The sequence below is a fragment of the Hippocampus bargibanti genome, linkage group LG12 (assembly GCF_051943395.1).
Source record: "Hippocampus bargibanti isolate YZ-2025 linkage group LG12, ASM5194339v1, whole genome shotgun sequence".
Taxonomy (NCBI): domain Eukaryota; kingdom Metazoa; phylum Chordata; class Actinopteri; order Syngnathiformes; family Syngnathidae; genus Hippocampus; species Hippocampus bargibanti.
This window is the reverse complement of record NC_142745.1, coordinates 12,668,918-12,689,336: the sequence shown is the minus strand read 5'-3', so window position 1 is coordinate 12,689,336 and position 20,419 is coordinate 12,668,918. Positions and strand designations below refer to the sequence as shown.

Genomic DNA, 20,419 nt, shown 5'->3' with positions numbered 1-20,419 from the left:
GTTGGTTTATGGATGTTGGGGCTTGGGACGTCCAGGAGTGTGGTATTCAAATCAAGAAGACTGTGTTTTACTAATGTATCACTTAAATTTGCATATAGTTTCGATAAATAGCTTGGTAGAGGGCTGCAGAGGTTGGGCGTCGTTCATGAATGGCTGCGTCCCCTGCCGGCAGTAAAAGATAATCTTCCTGTGTTCGAGCCTTTGTTCAGTGTCCGAAAAAACACCCCTGACAATCTTTTACAAAATAGTCAAGACACTCACCCTGAAACTGAAAAGACTCCATAGATGACAGGATTCTTGGTGTCCTGGGTCGGCTGGATGTAAACATCCCCTGAAAGTGTAGATAAAATGCTCTTGATCGGTTTGGCGCAGCATTTGTAGAATATATTTTGCACGTGTTACAACAGAGTGTTCTTATAGTAAAAGAATCCGGGTACAAAAATGGCCTGCCTGCAGTCCAGACCTGTCTCGCATTGAAAACATGTGGCGCATAATGTAGCGTAAAATACAACAACGGATACCCCTGGACTGTAGAACAGCTGAAGCTGTAAATCAAGCAAGAATGAGAAAGAATTCCACCTCCAAAGCTTCAGCAAGTGCTGTCTTCAAGTTGAACATGACTTGTAAATGTTATTCCGTTTTTTAACTCATATTTATCACATTTCAACTTCATTGGAATTGGGTTTTTAGAAGAAATACAGTACCAATCATACATAGGCCACTAAGCTTCGTAAAAGTTGTCATGGGAACAGGATTTAGAAAAAAAAACCCGCCTTTTTAACACTTTAGTTAAACCAGTTTTGGGCTGATGGATCGAATTGACATTCATAGAATTCTTATTACGACGCCAAGTTTAAAGGGTCTGGAATCAATTTCAAGTTGATATATAAATAAAATACCAAATAGTCACAAGGGGATGTGCAAGTGAAAGACTTCAAAACATATTTTGTTGTCATCTGACAAGTGGGAATGCGTTTGTCGGCCTAAAACCGATCCCAACATGATCTATGTCATTTTTTTTTTGGTTCCCAGGTTCCAACGTAATGACACATGGAGACACTTAAGAATCAAGAGGTTAGCAGAACCTCAATGGGATCCTGAATCTAAACTCATCGGACACTAAAACCACAGTTCCTGCTTCCCGTCGGGGAATAAAAGTAAAACATACATTGTATGGTGAGACACGCCTCTAATAGGAGCCATATGCATCCAACATGACTGCAAGCTCCAAGCACTTGCAAGCCCTACCGATGGATTTAATGAGAGGAAAAATATGCAAGCCAAAACAAAAATGCAGCGGAAAAAAATTAAACTCATAACGTTTGACAGGTGGAGTGTCGGTCAGGTTCATTTTGTGCATCAACAAGAGGGCGGTAAAACAAGTGCTGTTTCACTTGAACAGTGAATGACCGTAATAGCACTTAGGAAAGGAAAAATAAACATGTCATGCCATCCACCTCCGATCTAACTTGTGATTTTTCTCAACAAGTCAGACGTCAGCCTGAGATATTTATTGACATTATTATTATGTTTTGATCATTACACCGATTTATTCATTCGGTAACATAAACAGGAAAGGAGAGAGGTGAATAGTGCTAATTGATTAGCGCAGGGGTGATCACACGTTTCAAATGTCAAACTTATCTACCCATTAGTGATGGGAATTCCTCAGTTTGCTTGTTTGTTTGTTTGTTTGTTTTTTTTGCTTAAATATATTTTGCTTAAATTAATTAACTACCAAAAATCATGTAAAATTATGTGAAAAACGAATTGCTCATGTAAAAAAATACACTATACCAAATAATTTGATTTATATGGCTTAATTTAACGTTCACTTTCCCTGTGGTTACTCGGGTCTGGTGATCAGCTGTCACTAATTTAATATTAATAAATTAATAAATAAATGAACTAAATTAATAATTCTATCATATCAACTAATAAAAATATAATAATTGATAAACAGCATAATGTAATAACATATGTCCACCTGTCTACCCTAACCCCCGCTTATCCTCACTGCTGTGTGTAATTCTCCCTTCCCTCTGTACAACGGATATCGACCAATCAGGTGCGGCTTTAACCAAAGACCGGGCGCGGGGAATAGAGGACAAAAAAGTCAGCTCCCATTTCCGGCTCCTTGTTAGGAACCGGCTCTCTTCGTTCACTTCAGAGATCCAGCTGTGAGAACCGTCTCGTTCGTGAATGACACATCACTCCGACCCATTCTATTTATTGAGAAATGAGAAATATCTTGAGAATACTTGCAACTTATAGTGATGTATAACCGCATATATTGCACAGCACAACACAATGATGTACATTTTTGCCATTACCGGAGTTCACTGATAACTGGCAGACGAGACAAACACACTTTGAAAATGTCATCGTGGGAAAAAAGTCCTCCTCCCATTCCATACGAAAGTGAGACTTTTTTTCTTCATACTTGGTCCACCTCCCCCACTCATTTTTATACCCTATCTTACGTTTAAGAGGAAAAAAAAACCTAGTAAAAAATTATGATGTAACTAACAACTAGCTAGCTTGTTAATTTAGCAACGCTCAGCGCCGTAGTTTGAGCATGCACGGTGTACCTAATCATGAAATGTCATCTGATTGGTTGTCCGGCGTGTCAAGCAAGTGAAGGGATGGCTGATAGGCTGGCGTCTAGTTTTTGTTTGAGCCGTCCCCATTTGAAGTTCAAATAACTCCAGACCCATATCACCTAGGAATTAACTCTTTCTTTCTGCCGAAAGAAGAGAGTCTACGGTTTCTAACGCTGTATTGGATGTTTATGTAGTCCTAAAACTCAATATTCTGTGGGTCCTGAAATTTGAATGAAAATGACAAAGAGTAAAGTGTAAAAGTAGCGCTAACAAGATGGCGGCCACTTTTTTTACCAACGGGGTTTGATGATGAAAAAGACAGCGTAAACTTATCGCTGAATTTGCTCTGTGATTAAAGTGACACTGACAAAATGGCCTTATATGAAGTTTAGCATATGTGTGTTTTTGTGTGGACTCACTGAGCTCGTCAAAGTGCGTCTCGACGCCATCGGCTCCGGCCACCGAACAGATGAGTCGTGCCTTCAGAAAAGTGCTCCACTTGTTCACCAGACAACAGTGGCCGCCGTCGTCATTCTGCAGGGACGCAAGGACGTGTAATTTGTGTATCATCACGTATCTTTCACGTATCCACGACTGGTTCGCAGCTGTGTAAGTCAATGTTGTTCAAGCTAGCCGCGCAGTTGCTGTTGGCCCGCTGGAACAAAAACAGCTCAGCGTTTCATCTGGGCCCGTGTGTGCGCGAGTGAGGTCGGCCAACTTTTCCTACTGAGGAAGGGAATCAAAATGATTCACGAGCTGGAAATAATGAACTTTGTTCACGCCTTTCGTCCTGTCAGAATGATTTGCATGAAGTGCAGGCTTGTGTCTCTGTGACACTGAGAGACCATCATCTTTCCTATATAAGGGAAGTGAAAGTGAGTGGGTTCTCACACTGACTCATGTGTTTAATCAAAGCTGTATTTTACGGCCTCGTATAACTAATGCATGTCAATGAAGAGTCTTTTGAACATGTGGCCAATAATATCCCAAATAAAGCGTCTTTTGGACAAATACAACCTTAACATCGCGCCATTATCACTTCTGGTTGCAAGATGTGAACTGAAGTTCATTTTCCATCTCTTTTAAAAGGATCCAACATATCAAAATGCTCTCCAACCTAAACAGCTTTCCTGTCCTGACCATTAATTGGATGCTTGTCATCATTGAAGATGAGGACTGATCATTTGGGATTTTTATTTACAGAGGCATAGAAACCCAGGCCTCAAACTTGACAATCGGATGTCTCCAGAAATTACCGTATTTTCTGGTGTATAAGGCGCACCCAAAAGTCTTGATTATCTTTAAAGGACAACCGACGTCTCCGGACAAGTTGCGTCCGTAATTTGTAAAATGGCTTCAAATGACTTCTACTGAGCGTATTTTACAAAGATTCCACCGCATATAGCTATATTTTACGTTTTAAGACTCGCTCTGAATATTCAGGAAGTCTTGTTTTTGAGTTGGTGATGAGTCCGTACGTGACGTCACTAAAGGACCGCCCTTTACCGTAAAATAGACGCATTGTAGCGGTCCTTCCATCACGTCAATGTATTTTGCTGTACTTGTTTGGTCTGGGGACCTCGTGTTGCACCCAAAAGCCGCCAGAAGGCCAGAAGAGGGCGTCCAAGCGCCATATAAGGAATTTATCAGCATGCGGAAACGGAGGTGGCCACAGGAGGTCGCCATTTTGTGCCTCTTTTTTTGGGTGAGAGATTTTATCCCAATGTTGCCTCAAAATGGCACAAATAAATTCTTTAATCGATTGCAAACATGTATGCTTTCCTCTTCATATTCATCACTGGATGTGTAACAAGAAAGCATATTCTCCGAATCTGAAGCCATTGTTTTGATTCAGTAGCAATGCAAGACGTCTTGGAGTGACGTCACAAACTCGGGGCGTGACTTTCTGAAAATGCCCAATTCGCAGCTCAATTTTTTGCAGATTTTGGACACTTCACAGTCATTTTTATTGGTGTTTTGCATTTGAATAAAAATATCATACTGCGTGTTTTGGGTATTTTAGATGCTATAAAACGTTTTTCTGGTGTCAGTGAAAAAACAAAAAAGTGACGTCTGTTGTCCTTTAAGTTTCTTCAAGTCACAAGTAATTTCCTGGCTAATGGCATCCTCTAGTGGATGTGTAGTAAATCACATCAAACTCGCAGCTTTGGATTGATTCAGACGTAGCACTACTGAGGGCCTAGAATTGACATGCATACCGCCATTGATAAAACGTAACCCCAGCATCTAACTGTAGTGCCTTCTAATGTGGTGTGTCTTATAAATAGAAAACGTTTTTAATCATGTTATTCATTGGGGGTTGGCCTTATAGTCTGGTGTGCCTTATACATTGGAAAATACGGTAATCTTGAACAAAGATCTAGCGTTGGGGTGTTAAGAGTGTTTGTCCCTTCCCAATCATCCCAAAATATTTTTTCCCCTCTTCAATCCCGCTCATATGTGCTACACTTAACGCGGCAACTCACCAAGCATATCCGTCCGATTCTGGACTGGCTCATGGGACTCTGCCCCATTTCTGTGGCCTTCTCGCGGAAGAAGAAGTAGAGCTTGTCATCGTTCTTCTCGGCGCTGTCAGGGATGAGGTGTGCATGGATGAATGTCGGATCTAGAGGAATGAAAAACAAGGAGAACCCAAAATGTTCATATTTTCGACCAAGTGGAGCTTGCGTATGACCAAGAAAAAAAACGTCAATGCATTTGACGGGCAGAAATGATTAACGTGACAACAGGAGATTCTTCCAAGGTAAAATGTTAGACCAATAACGCAAGGAAAAATTACATTGGCGCATTTTGTAAAATTGCTATTTGATACGACACCTGAGACCATAAGCATTTTGAATTGGACGTCAATAGACTTTCTTTGACATGCAATAATAATAATAATAATATGATTGTAACCAGGAGACAGCTTACAACAGACTGAGCAAACCCAAAGGCTGTGAGCCTTGAATAACAATTTAACGGTCCAGAGTAGGGAGGATTAGGGTTTGGGTCGCTGTCTAAACACAACATTTGGCCTCAATAAGCATTTTTATGATTACTGAGGGCTGAGGAATCATCCCGGTGTTTTCTTTTGACCAATTCATTTCGTCCCAGCCAGCAGTGGTCAAAATAGCTTCATGGAGTACACAGATCTAAGACAAGACATACCCCCTACCCAAATACAGGGACGAATGAGGATACACACCCTACGTTGATTTTTCAAGCACTTTTGAGATCTATTGCCAAGATTTTTTTACCAGCTCCTTGCACAACTATAGTAAATTACACATTTAATAATCATAATTTAATTTACAAGCACCTTTCAAAGCACCGAAGGACACTTTACAACTAAAAGAACAATAAACACCCGAACAATGAAACCACAAATAGAATGCGTCTGTGTCGGCTCTCAGTCGTACAGGAGTGGTCCATCGATGAAGCTTTTTACATATGCACCTAAAAGCTAGCAACCAGTCATTTGACGACAAAGAGGTTAAAATCTTAGCGAAAGAAAATAGATGGTTTGAAAGGGGGGTAAAATAAGCAATTTTTATAAAACAGCAAAACCCTTCACTAAATCGCCATGGTGGTGTGAGGTTTAATTTGGATTGTGTTTACAACACACTTCTGAGATCATGACCACATACTGTAGGCTTAGTTATGCTGATGAGGTGAGACCAGAGCAAACAGGGCAATCAGGCCAGTTGTAGACCATAATCAGTCAGGACAATAGAAGTAAACAGTGTAGTCTCAGGAAATAGTCCTCTGCTCCCCCCAACTTTAGAGCAGGGACCTATCAGAGCAGGGGTCTGGCACCGCCACCACTGGACAGTAGGGATATATATACAGGGCCAGAGCTACCAGCAACATTTTAGTTCGCTGACGAAGCTTCTTGGATGAGAACGTCCGACACCTTCAAAGAAGTACAGATGACGGCTGAAGAAACCTTTTCATCCACAAGTAAATGATATTACTATAATAATACTATTAATGATATATTATATAATTAAAATGATAATAATAATAATAATAATAATAAATTTGTGCTTTGTTATAGCTTTAGCTGTTACTAAAATGCTCTCATAAATCAGTATGTATTGTATTGTGTTGTATTGTACTGTACATTGCTGTTTGAAAAACAAGTCTAAATATTGTGGGATGTTTTTTCTGTCTCACCCCTCATCCTAAAAAAAAACAAAAAACAAAAAACCAACCAAACATTTTTTTTGACACAACATTGGACAATACATGGCTTTCAGTGGTCAGACATTTTCGATAATGAGTGAATTGGTCGGTTTTAGACATTAGAAAAAGACAATGCATATTTCAAATATAACAGAATGTTTTAGACAACTTCGCTCAGGTTCCCCTTGAAAATTGCTCGCAACTGTGGAAAACATGCATCACACGATTTACGAGTGGGACTCAGGTGTCCCGATTCCATGGATGAGCCACAAAACAGTATTGTCAACAGCAACGGGATTAGGATTAGATTTACGAGCGGAAACGAGGCTGGGATCGATTTGGCAACATCAACTGATGATACTTTCCCCAATGGTGGCTCATCAGCTCCATGAGTCACGATTGACGTGCTGTCAAGTTCCCATCGGGGATGACCTCGTCAGGTTCTGCAGACGTGTGCTCAATAATTAGCAAAGAGCTCTTTGAAGAACTATTTGAATCATATTCATGGATTCACTGGGTGAGTAACAAGAAAGCATATTCTCCGAATCTGAAGCCATTGTTTTGATTCTCAAGCAAGGCAAGACGTCTTGCCGTGACACCACGAACATGGGGGCGGGACCTTCTGAAACTGGCCACTTCCGTTTCAAATTGAATTTCTTTACTTTTAGACACTTTAAGTCATTTTTATTGGTGTTTTGCATTTGACTAAAAATATCATACTGCATGTTTTGGGTATTTTAGATGCTAAAAAACGTTTTTCTGATGTCAGTTAGCCACAGGCACGACTGTCACCTTTACCTTCCAGGCTCTCTCCAGCTCCTCTCTGAGCCCTTGGTATTTCTCATGTTCCTTCTTTCTGATGTTTCCATCACTCGGGACCGCTACATCCACGACAACGGCTTTCCTGTGCCCTTTATCTATGAGCACGATATCTGGTTGGTTGGCCATTACCATCTTGTCAGTCTGTATCTGGAAGTCCCACAGGATCTTTGCTCGGTCATTCTCTACCACCTTGGGAGGTGTTTCCTACTTTGACCTTGGGGTTTCCAGTCCATTCTCCGCACAGATGTTTCGGTAGACTATGCCCTATACCCTGCAGTTATGTGTTGGATTGTCTCAGGTGCCTCTTTGCACAACCTACACCTTGGGTCTTTCCTGGTGTGGTATATCCCTGCCTCTATGGCGCTGGTGTTCAGGGCCTGCTCTTGAGCAGCCAGGATGAGTGCCTCTGTGCTGTCCTTTAGGCCAGCCCTCTCTAGCCACTGATAGGACTTCTTGAGATCAGCCACTTCTGTTATGGTTCGGTGGTACATCCCGTGTGACAGACACGGGATGACAGTGGCTCTCACACTCACTAGTCCTCGGCCTCCTTCCTTACGGCTTGTGTACAGTCACAGATCACTGGCAGGGCATAGCTGTTTATTGCCCGGGTCTTGTTCTTGCCATTGAGCTGGCTTCTGAGGACTGAGGTATTTGGCCGTAGCCGCTTTCCTTGTTGCTAGTTCGAGGTTGCCATTGGCCTGTGGTATACCGAGGTACTTGTAGCTGTTTTCAATGTCTGCTATTGTTCCTTCAGGGAGTGAGACCCCTTCAGTGTGGACTACCTTGCCCCTCTTAGTCACCATCCGACTACATTTCTCCAGCCCGAATGACATTCCGATATCACTGCTGTAGATCCTGGTTGTGTGGATCAGGGAGTCTATGTCCCTTTCGCTCTTAGCATACAGCTTTATGTCATCCATGTAGAGGAGGTGACTGATCGTAGGTCCATTTCTGAGGCGGTATCCATAGCCTGTCTTGGCGATTATCTGGCTGAGGGGGTTCAGTCCTATGCAGAACAGCAGTGGGGAGAGTGCATCACCTTGATATATGCCACATTTGATGGACACTTGCGTTAGTGGCTTGCCATTGGCTTCAAGTGTGGTTTTCCACATCCTCATCGAGTTTGCAACGAAGGCTCTCAGGGTCCTGTTGACCTTATACAACTCCAAGCATTCAGTGATCCATGTGTGTGGCATCGAGTCATATGCTTTCTTGTAATCAATCTAGGCTGTGCACAGGTTGGTATGTCGGGACCTGCAGTCTTGAGCGACTGTTCTGTCAACCAGCAGCTGATGTTTGGCACCTCTAGTATCTCTACTAATGCCTTTCTGTGCTTTGCTCATGTATTGATCCATGTGTCTACTTATCTTAGCCGCAATGATGCCTGACATGAGCTTCCATGTTGTGGAGAGACAGGTTATTGGCCGATAGTTGGAAGGAACTGCACCCTTTGAGGAATCCTTCATGATCAGGATTGTTCGCCCTTCGGTTAGCCATCCTGGGTGAGTCCCATCATTTAGCAACTGGTTCATTTGTGCTGCGAGGCGCTCGTGGAGAGCTGTGAGTTTCTTTAGCCAGTAGGTGTGGACAATATCCGGGCCTGGTGCCGTCCAGTTTTTCATACCTGAGACTCTTGTTGTATATCTGCCGCTGTGACAGTAACTGGTTTCTGTTCAGGGACGTTGCTGTGCTCCTCTTTCAGAGACCTCCTGTGTGTGTGTGTGTGTGTGTGTGTATATATATATATATATATATATATATATATATATATATATATATATATATATATATATATATATATATATATATATATATATATATATATATATATATATATAGTGGTTGTATAGATAGTAGTTGCGAGACCTGTTGCCTCAATATTACTTCACATATAAGGCGTATAACGGGCAGGGTCATCTTTTGAAGAAAATCAAGGTTTTTGGGCGCGCCCTATACACCGGAAAATATGGTATGTTCCGTCACAACACTGCTACGTACGTTGATGCTAATTACTCACCTGAGTGCCAATATGTAACTCTTTGTTTGATGTTGAATTTAACAGTAAGGTTCAGCTGAGGATGACAAGAAACAGACTGAAGATTGCTTTTTCTATATAATTTATAAATGCTATCTTACAAATTGTTGCTTGTTATAAAGTGAGTTATATCACCCACCACCTGTTGGTCAATCAACAAAAAATGTCCACGGGTATACAGTATGATTGCGAGCGCTTATTTGTCCATTTGTACCAAAGCCAAGATTCAAATCCCAAACATTTGGCCCCTGAGGCGGCCATGCTAACCACTAGATCACCACGTTAGCCAAAAGGGAAACAATTTGTTGAATTAATGCTGGCTGCAGAACACACATGTCGTGGGGACATTACCATTCAACCATCTGGAGTTGTACTGATCGGTCCGCATGGCGGTCTGCTTCCCCAGTGTACGGAAGATAGCCGAGTCGGTTCCCATGAAATCGATGTACACTCCCGCGTACAGCTCTCCATCTGTCAAAAAAAAAAAAAAACAAAAAACAAAAAAACAGAATTGTAAATGTTGTCGAGGTGAAGTCATAAATGTACACAAAATAACTCGACACATGAGCCGCGTGCCGCACATTGGCTAATCACTCAAAAACGACGTCATGCTACCCACATTTCATTTCAATCATCTCGCAACAACTTTCCATCATGTCCCCGGTGCGTCATGGTGGTGATTTCCCCTTCCAAAGAAACTCAACAGTGAGCCAAATTCTATCATGATCTGCTTGTAGCGCCACGTTTGAGTCAAACTAGTTGACCCGGTTACACTTCCACCCAAAGCGCACCTATCACACCCGTGAGGGCAATCAGTGGTGCAGAATCAATTGCAATCAGTTGTATTTAACAGGGGGAAGATATTAAAACGTGACTGGAAGTTTCAACCATTTTGTCATTCAAAATTTATAGTGTTGATTTTTTTTAAATGAGTCATATAAATTCCATAAACTAGCTTACGGCTAATGCCGTAAGCTAGCAGACCAAAAGCTAAGAATGTGGTTGTTTTCAAAACTCAACGGTAAATTTTCTTTGTTATGTTAACCTTTATGATAATAATAAAACTAATAATAATAATAATAATAATAATAATAATAATAATAAATTTCATTTATAAGCACCTTTCAAACGCTAAAGGTCACTTTACAGTCACAGGATAAGTTTTTCTGAGGGTGAGCAGCGGCAGCCACACGCGCCAGCATTCACTCAACGTGGATGTAACTCAAATAGATAGAAAGCAAGCTAGCTAGATGATAGATAGCTAATAATAATAATAATAATAATAATAATAATACAATGCATCTACAAGCGGCCCTTAAAACTCTCAAGGACATAGCTAATAGACAGCTATATAGCTAATAGCTAGCTAGCTAGATAGCAAATAGGTAGCTAGGTAGGTAGCTAGCTAGGTAGCTAGCGAGATAGATAATCTGAAATGGAGAAGACAAAAATGCCTCTTTTTGGGAAGAATATGTTCTTACTCGGGCACAGACTCCATATGACACTCATATTCAAGATGGCGCCGCAAGAGTTACTGGTTTTACTCCCTTGAGTGCTTTCTGCGTCACTTGCAATTGAGAACACACACACACACACACACACACACACACACACACACACACACACACACACACACACACACACACACACACACACACACACACACACACACACACACACACACACACACCAGCATACACAGACGCACTCAAACAGAAAGGGCAAAAGGTCATGTCTGACCACCTGTAGGCCGATGACCAGACCACCCACAAACAGATTGACAAAAAAAGTGTCACCATTTCAGCTTGACAACGTCCCATTATCTATAAGTACGATCTTTCACCATCTGTCCTAATTTGAGGGTTTAAAAACTCAAGCAAAACGATGTCATGGATCCGTTTTGTTTTACGTCCAGCAGGGGGCGGTGGAGGGCTTTCCTTCCCGTTTCACACCTGTTCTGCCATCATGTCAGTTATCCGTCACCTGTTGTTAGAGATTGTTGCGCAATCAACGGCTGATAAATAACTTTCTTTGATCTTGTTTTCAGAATCGCTCTTGTTAAGTATCTCATTCTTTTGTTCCATTTATGCTTTATTATTATTTTTTTAGCCTTATGCTTGCCATGTTTTGGTTTTCTTGTAATCTAGTAATGCGTTGGTAAACGAATAATTATAGCTTGTCCATACGTGTGATTTTTGCATTGTTTTGTTTACCTTGCCTTGTGCAAGCACTTTTGGTTAGTATCTTAATTTTAATCTTGGTTCTTTATTAGCACTTTGTTGCTCTCATGTCCTAGTTTTATAAATAAAGCATTTTTGTATATTCAATCTTATTGTTGTTAGCATTTGTGGAATTCGCTCCTGTTCCTGACTGGTCCAAAACCGTATCACACAAAGTTTTATTTATTTTTGTAGCATTAATAATAATAATAATAATAATAATAATAATAATAATAATAATAAATTTCATTTCTAAGCGCCTTTCAAAACTCTTAAGGTCACTTTAAAGTCAGAGGATACGTTTTTCTGTGGGTGAGCAGCGGCAGCCACCCGCCAGCCACCCGCGCCAGCGTTCACTCAACCTAGAAGTAACTCAAATACATAGAAAGCTAGCTGGCTAGCCAATAGATAGCTAAGGGCCAGGTGAGCAACCTTATACTAGACAGTCCCCAATACAATACAATACAATACAATGCAATACAATACAATACAATACATATTGATTTATATAGCGCTTACAACAACAACTGAAGCTGTAACAAAGCGTTTAACATGGACAACAGATTGTAAGCGGCAGCTCAAGAGTTATCTGTACAATTCTTAAGCGGCACGCATGCACAGCGATAATTGAGGCGAAATTACAATTTCCCATCCATCAAAGACTAATTGGCTCAGAAAACCCAGTTGTAAATGTTGAACCGGTTCAATAATTACGATCAGTCTATTTCTAAGGTTAACAGTTACATATATCAAATAAGATTTTTAGACTTTTATATATTTTTATCCTTTACACCATGTACAGTTCTTTTTATGAAACGTTTTTGTCCAGTTGTACATTTCAGTCTCCTGACATTTTCTTTTGTGCATAGAATACTTTGCTTTATCTCTTGATCACCCTCCCCTCCACCCCTTTCAGTTTTGCTGCTGTAGATTGAACATGTCCCCATTGTAGGACTATTCAAGGCTTTCTGATTCTGAACTATGAGTCTGAATAGCTATACCTTGTACTACTACAGCCTCTTCCAGGCTCGGTTCCAACCCCCCCCCCCCCCCCCCAAAAAAAAAAGGCTAAAGCAGGCCTTGACAAATTATGCAGTGAAGGCAGAGAAAATGATGTCTAAATATATTATAAAATACTAGATGGGCTCAACTGGGGCTGCACATATTTCTGACGGGGTCATAGCACCACCTGAACCATCTCTGTTTTGTATTCAATTAAAGGACAACCGATGTCTCCGGACAAGTTGTGTCCATAATTTGTAAAATGGCTTCAAATGACTTCTACTGAGCGTATTTTACAAAGATTCCACCGCATATAGCTATATTTTACGTTTTAAGACTCGCGCTGAATATTCAGGAAGTCTTGTTTTTGAGTTGGTGACGAGTCCGTACGTGACGTCACTAAAGGACCCCCCTTGACCGTAAAATAGACGCATTGTAGCGGTCCTTCCATCATTTTGCTGTACTTGTTTGGTCTGGGGACCTCGTGTTGCACCCAAAAGCCGCCAGAAGGCCAGAAGAGGGCGTCCAAGCGCCATATAAGGAATTTATTAGCCTGTGTAAATGGAGGTGCCCACAGGATGTCGCCATTGTGTGCCTCTTTTTTTGGGTGAGAGATTTTCCCCAATGTTGCCTCAAAATGGCACAAATACATTCTTTAATCGATTGCAAACATGTATACTTTCCTCTTCAGAACTATTTGAATCATATTCATCACTGGATGTGTAACAAGAAAGCATATTCTCCGAATCTGAAGCCATTGTTTTGATTCACTAGCAATGCAAGAAGTCTTGCCGTGACGTCACGCACTGGGGGTGGGACTTTCTGAAAATGCCCAATTCGCAGCTCAATTTTTTGCAGATTTTGGACACTTTAAGTCATTTTTATTGGTGTTTTGCATTTGACTAAAAATATCATACTGTGTGTTTTGGGTATTTTAGGTGCTATAAAACGTTTTTCTGGTGTCAGTTAAAAAACAAAAAAGTGACGTCGGTTGTCCCTTAAGCATACACCAAAATGAACCTTTCAAACATCCATCTGGATTCCCTTTGGCGCCGTACTGCCCACCACAGGTCAGTTTTGGTAATACCACCGACATAAAAAGACGCAAAATTGTCATTATTAATAAGTGTGTTTATCACTATGAGTACATCACGCAGTGTCGGAACCGGAAGCACATTTCTTTCCCAAAACAATCTTCCCACATTCTAAAAATGGTTAAAAATACATGCCGCAAGCTTCCGTGAAGCAAAAAAAAAAAAAAAAAAAAAAAAATCAACATTGACTTACTGATCAAAGCGGAGACGCTGTTCAATTTCGGGTCAAATGGACACTTTCCCTTCCCAGAATCCACTTTGCCCGGCTCAAGGCGGAAAATATAGTCCTGTCGGGGGGGAATAAGTCAAGTTAATTCATTCTCTCACTTCTCTCGTGTTAATAGATTTATTTTGTTTAGAGAATACATTGTGGATTACAAGTGGGTCACTCCTTGAAGTTGCTGTTAAAGGTCGTGGGTTTTGAAAACAACATGAGGATCTAACTAAACAATGCGGAGTTAAGAATGCTTCACTGTGACCCTGAAGGCACGAATGGATCTGCTGAGGGCAAGCAAAAGCATACAAAGACAGTTTTATCAGTGAGATGAAGGCAACAAAGGGGAAAAATGCTGAGAGCCTCCACTGATGGTATAGTGGCTCAAAAGAGAACTCATTATCCTCACGGTACAAAAATGACATCTTTAACATCTGTGTCAACACTCGGTCCAGGTGCACTGACAGTCTTCAAATCTGCCTCGCCAACAAGCTGGAAATGCAGTCATTCCGCCGCTGAAAATCCATGTTTGTGATCTGCGGTCCTTCGATCAAAATGTCAACCCAACCTCAAAATATCACTGAGTTGCATTGTCTCATCAGATTTTCATTGACAGTGAATGAGTTAATGACAATAAAGCGGTCTGGAAAATTAATACAGTGATACCTCAGCTTACAAACCTAATTGGTTCCCAGAAAGTGAGTGTAAGGCAAAAAGTGTGTCTTCCAAACATTAATTTCCCATAGGAAAACATTAAAAATGAGAATAATCCGTTTCCAGGTTCCCATATAACATAATTTTCTACCAAATAATCCTGAACTGCACAAAATATACCTTATTTTATGAATAATAAATGCTTATAAATTAAATGTATTATTATTATTATATTATTATTATTATTATTATTATTATTATTATTATTATGATTCCCGAACCTCCTCTCAAAGCCCACCTTGGCTTCCAAAAGTTCTGACATGTCACTCTGGTCTGCTGCCCGATTGGTTCTCCCTGCAGATTTGGGGGTCTGGAGGTAGTAGGAGCCCTAAAACACAGAAACGACTTGTTACTGACACATGACTGGCGGCAACAAAGCCAGATTTGTCCAGTTGATAATGACACAAACAGAAGAATGGAGAGAAGGCAAACAAAGTGGAAAAGGGGAAGGTTTGGGGGGAGGGGTGAAATGAAAATGTGTTGAAAGGTAAAAGTGGTGCTTGATATTGTGCATGTCATGCAAAAGTCATGCAAAGGAAATGTAAGCAATTCTCTAATGAGCTGTTCAATATTTTGCTAATTGTGTCAGTGCAACGCAGCAAATTCATTTTAACTCATTCACTGATATTCCCGAATTTTTATTCTGAAATTGAATTGTGTGGCGTGGAGCGGCATTCCTGAATTTGTTCTGGTTTTGTTTTTTTTCATGCTTGGGTGCCGATAAAGCCCTGGCCATGGCCTCTGGCAATGTTTTTCCCTGTCACAAGGGGGCAGCATTTGCCTTTTGTACAGCCGCCCCCATTTCAACCTCAGATAACTCCAGACCCATATAACTTCGAAATTAACTCTTTTTTTTCTGATGAAAGAAGAAAGTCTAAGGTTTCTTACACTGCATTGAATGTTTACATCGTCCTAAAACTCACTATTATGTGGCTCCTGCAATTTGAGTGAAAATGACAAAAACCCTGGCACTGAACCTGGAACAAAGTGCTAACATGGGAAAAAGGCATACCCCCTTGTGGAAAAGAATAAACATTGCCAGAGGGCCTGGCCAGCACTTTATTGGCACCTAAGCATGAAAAAACAAAACCCGAATAAATTCGCGAATGGCAGTGAATGAATTAAATGTGCTGTAATTTACCAGACGCTGTTAACCCATTTACGCCGAGCGTGTTCATATGAACACAGATAAATTCATCTTTAAAAAAAAAAATCATAATAAAATCAACAGAATATCAAATAGGTTCAAAGGGAGTATGTAATTAACAATAATATAATTATATATAATTGACAAAAATCAATGCATTTGAAAATCAATTTATCTGTGTTCATATGAACACGCTCAGCGTAAATGGGTTAATTAAGACACCAGGAACCTGTTTTATAACGTGAACCCCCCCCCCCCCCCCCTTCACACATCACCACCCTCACCACATAATCTGTCTCCTTTAAGGGGTAACAAACTGAATGGAAGCAGACCGACTGACCTTTACAATGACACGTGAACCCCTACTTCTGCCCCACCCACTCCACCCATATAATTTAGGGTGAGACTAAACACGCAGAGGCGTGGAAGGCGCAATGCCGGCAGCTGTGTGCCGCTTGCCGTCGGTCATCGTGCCCGAGGAGTAGGAGGAGCTAGCAGTGCGATGATGAATGAGAGGCTCCATCGCTAGTGATGGCTTTTCAGGGGCTCTTAGCCAGACACAGAGACAGACCTACAGAGCCTTCCCTGTATAAACAGGTGGATGGGGGGATTACGGCCAAGGAATTTGCTGCATGTTTCGTCAAAAGCTTTATTAGAAAGCGCCATCGGCCTTTTTAACTCATTCAATGCCAGGATGTTCAAAAATGTGTCCACTCCAGTGCCAGGGTTTTTGTCATTTCCACTCATATTCCAGGACCCACTGAATATTGTGTTTTAATAATAATACTAATAATAATAATAATAATAATACATTTTATTTCAAGCGCCTTTCAAAACACCCAAGGACACTTTACAATAAAAACAATAAAACAAAGCACATAACAATAAAACCATAAGTAAAATGATACATAATAAAATACCAGATAGAACTATACATTGAAAGCAATTTTAAACAAGTGGGTTTTGAGATGAGCCTTGAAAAGAGGGAGGGAGTCAATATTACGGTTTTAGGACTACATACACATTCATTCAATGCAGTGTCAGAAACCTTAGACTCTCTTCTTTTATCAGGGAAAAAAGAGTTAATTCCTAAATGATATGGGTCTGGAGTTATATGATCTTGAAATGAGGGTGGCTGTCCAAAATACAATGTAATACATACATATTGCTGTATATATATGCTTTAACAATAGATCAGGCTGGAACAAAGCGCTAACATGGAAAAAAGGGAAATACTCTCTTCTTTCATCAGAAAAAAAGAGTTAATTCCTAAGTTAGATGGGTCTGGAGTTATCTAAGCTTGAAATGGGGGCAGCAGTACAAAATACATTGATTTTTACAGCGCTTTAACAACAGATGAAGCTAGAACAAAGCGCTAACATTGGAAAAAATGTGAATGCTGTTCCCTTGTGGAAAGGAAAAAACATTGCCAGAGGTCTGGCCAGCGCTTTAGCTGCACCCAAGCAAGAAAAACCAAAACCCGAAAAATGTGGGAATGGCTCTCTCCTTCATATTTTCAATTGCTGAATAAATTTGTGAATGGCAGTTGTTAGGGCAATTCGCTGTACAAACACATTTTTAAGGACAAGCGACGTCTCCGGACAAGTTGTGTCCATAATTTGTAAAATGGCTTCAAATGACTTCTATTGAGCGTATTTTACAAAGATTCCACCGCATATAGCTATATTTGACATTTTAAGACTCGTGCTGAATATTTAGGAAGTCTTGTTTTTGAGTTGGTGACGAGTCCGTACATGACGTCACGAAAGGAACGCCCCTGACCAAAAAAAAGACGCATTGTAGCGGTCCTTCCATCACGTCAATGTATTTTGCTGTACTTGTTTGGTCTGGGGACCTTGTGTTGCACCCAAAAGCCGCAAGAAGAGGGCGTCCAAGGAATTTATCAGCCTGTGGAAACGGAGGTGGCCACAGGAGGTCGCCATTTTGTGCCTCTTTTTCGGTGACAAATTTCCCCTCAATGTTGCCTCATAATGGCACAAATACATTCTTTAATCGATTGCAAACATGTATGCATTCCTCTTCAGAACTATTTGAATCATATTCATAACTGGATGTGTAACAAGAAAGCATATTCTCGAATCTGAAGCCATTGTTTTGATTCACAAGCAATGCAAGACGTCTTGGCGTGACGTCACGCACTGGGGGCGGGACTTTCTGAAAATGCCCAATTCGCAGCTCAATTTTTTGCAGATTTTGGACACTTTAAGTCATTTTTATTGGTGTTTTGCATTTGACTAAAAATATCATACTTTTTGGGTATTTTAGATGCTATAAAACGTTTTTCTGATGTCAGTTAAAAAACAAAAAAGTGACGTCGGTTGTCCTTAAAACATCTTTTCTATTTCCTTACACATCGTTTTATTTTCTCGGACTTCCTGTCATGTCACATTCCATCCGTCTTTACATGACGTCACACATGCGTCATCCTGTCCGTCTTTATAAAGCTCTCCCAACAAGCCCCACCTCTCTCTTCCCTCTTGGCTCTTCTCCCCTACCTGCCCCTCGGGGTGGGCAGTCACATTTTGTGCCATCCCAAAGATTAAAGAATCTTTTTGTTTTTACTTTTGATTCCTGCTTCATTAATAATGACCCTAACAGCAGTTAATGTGAGTAGCAAGTAAAAATAGCACACAATCGTTCCTCTGCTTTACGTGATGATAGAGTACGTTATTAAACATACAAAATGACATAGTGAAATAGCATGTAAAGAATGTAAACTGTTTTTACTTTTTCAATTGACATTCAATGGGTGTTAACTCGCTTATGGCATTTTGAATTATTTACTCGCATTAAACCAAATCCATTTGTGAAGTTATGTGGTTGATATAAGCACGCAGTTCATCATATTTTTTTTTATTTGCCTCATGAAGGTCAGTCTGTTTTGATGGGCAAGTTGTTTCATGCAAATAAACCTGATAATTGTTGACCCATAAACAAACTCTAGTGTGTTGTGGCGCCTTTCACCTCACAAAGCCAACAACTGTATGTGCTGTCATTGGATTGATTGCTGGAAATGCGGCAATATTGCAAGTGAACAAAAGAAAGTGAGCGAAAGACAAGCCACCTTGAGTGACAGACACAACAATTAAAAAAGGACAGAAGGCATAAGGTTAAGTTTCACAAGGCATCTTGGGTTACCTGTGACGTGCGTCCTCGGTCCACATATGTGCAGATGGGGTTGTATGCCCCCGTTCCGCATACGTATAGGTGAGTACGGTTCCACGGCTCGATCAGACGGATGAAGTTACCGCATTCACCCTTTGGTAGAGCAAAAATCATGATTAAACAGGATGATGGAGCAGCTCGATCAGGATGTCTCCAATTGAAATACAAAAAAAATAAAACAGACAGGTAACGTCAGTTACAACCGGGTTCCGTTCTGACAAAACGGTCGTAAGCGGTCATAAATTGAAATCTATTCAAAATGGCCGACATGACGTTTACACGATAGGATAGTATACGATGTCAATCTGTTGTTTTTAAGCAACGTTTTCTATTAAATACTATTATATACCAACATCTTTACAGTTAATTTATACATTTTTATAACTTTTAGTGTCATTTTTATCATTTCATACTTTGTATTAGCAATTTTTATTACTGTATAACTATACCTGTATGCAACTGTTTACTGTACAGTTCATTTATAAATGTTATATTTTTCTGTTGAATACTATTATATACCAACATCTACAGTTCATTTATACATTTTATAACTTTCAGTGTCGTTTTTATCAATGTATATTTCATATTATCAATTGATATTTTAGATTTATATTTTATTATATACTGGGTTAAAGAAAACACTTATACGTAAAGAATACAGCTGGTACAAATCGCTCTCCCTGCTAACAGCCAGAAGAGGTCGCCCGACACACACGCTCGGACTCAGGCGGACTCCGACGGAAAAAAGCAGTATACAGTACTACGGGAGATGTGGCCAAGACGGTATCTGAACTGTATAACTAATGTATTGAGTGTCGTCACGCAGTAGATTGCTGTGCGAGTGTGTGACATGCTCTCTGGCCAAAATTGGAGTATGCGTTGCTGGCTGCTTGCGCATTGCGGTGCCAGGCGTAGAATAAAAAAAAAAAGGTCTGGCGGCCGTGGTCCTAAGTACGGATGGTCATAAATCGCGTCGGTTGTAGTTCAGATGTTACCTCTATATATAAAGATAAATATGCATTACCGACCACCATTTACATGAGGTTGATGCGATTTCCGAAGGAAGAACCTCCCTCCCATCAATTCATGTCATTTCTCATTCTGCACAACAGCGACTCAGAAAAGCCAGATAAATTCCGGCTGTGCGAAACGAACATAAGATCCATCTCTTACCACAAAATGTAATGTAATATGC

General features: G+C 40.5%; 1 protein-coding gene across 1 annotated transcript in view; it reads right to left on the bottom strand.

Moving 5' to 3' along the window:
- Positions 1-20,419, bottom strand: part of LOC148890513 (semaphorin-3F-like) — an 80,440-nt gene that overhangs the window by 11,048 nt on the left and 48,973 nt on the right. The window contains exons 5-11 of the mRNA XM_089009826.1: positions 19,198-19,317; positions 15,130-15,219; positions 14,157-14,250; positions 10,000-10,119; positions 5,090-5,229; positions 3,023-3,137; positions 262-331 (exon numbers count right to left, since the gene is read on the bottom strand). Of these exons, the coding sequence (XP_088865952.1) occupies positions 262-331; positions 3,023-3,137; positions 5,090-5,229; positions 10,000-10,119; positions 14,157-14,250; positions 15,130-15,219; positions 19,198-19,317 (749 nt within the window). The remainder of the gene's footprint in view (positions 1-261; positions 332-3,022; positions 3,138-5,089; positions 5,230-9,999; positions 10,120-14,156; positions 14,251-15,129; positions 15,220-19,197; positions 19,318-20,419) is intronic.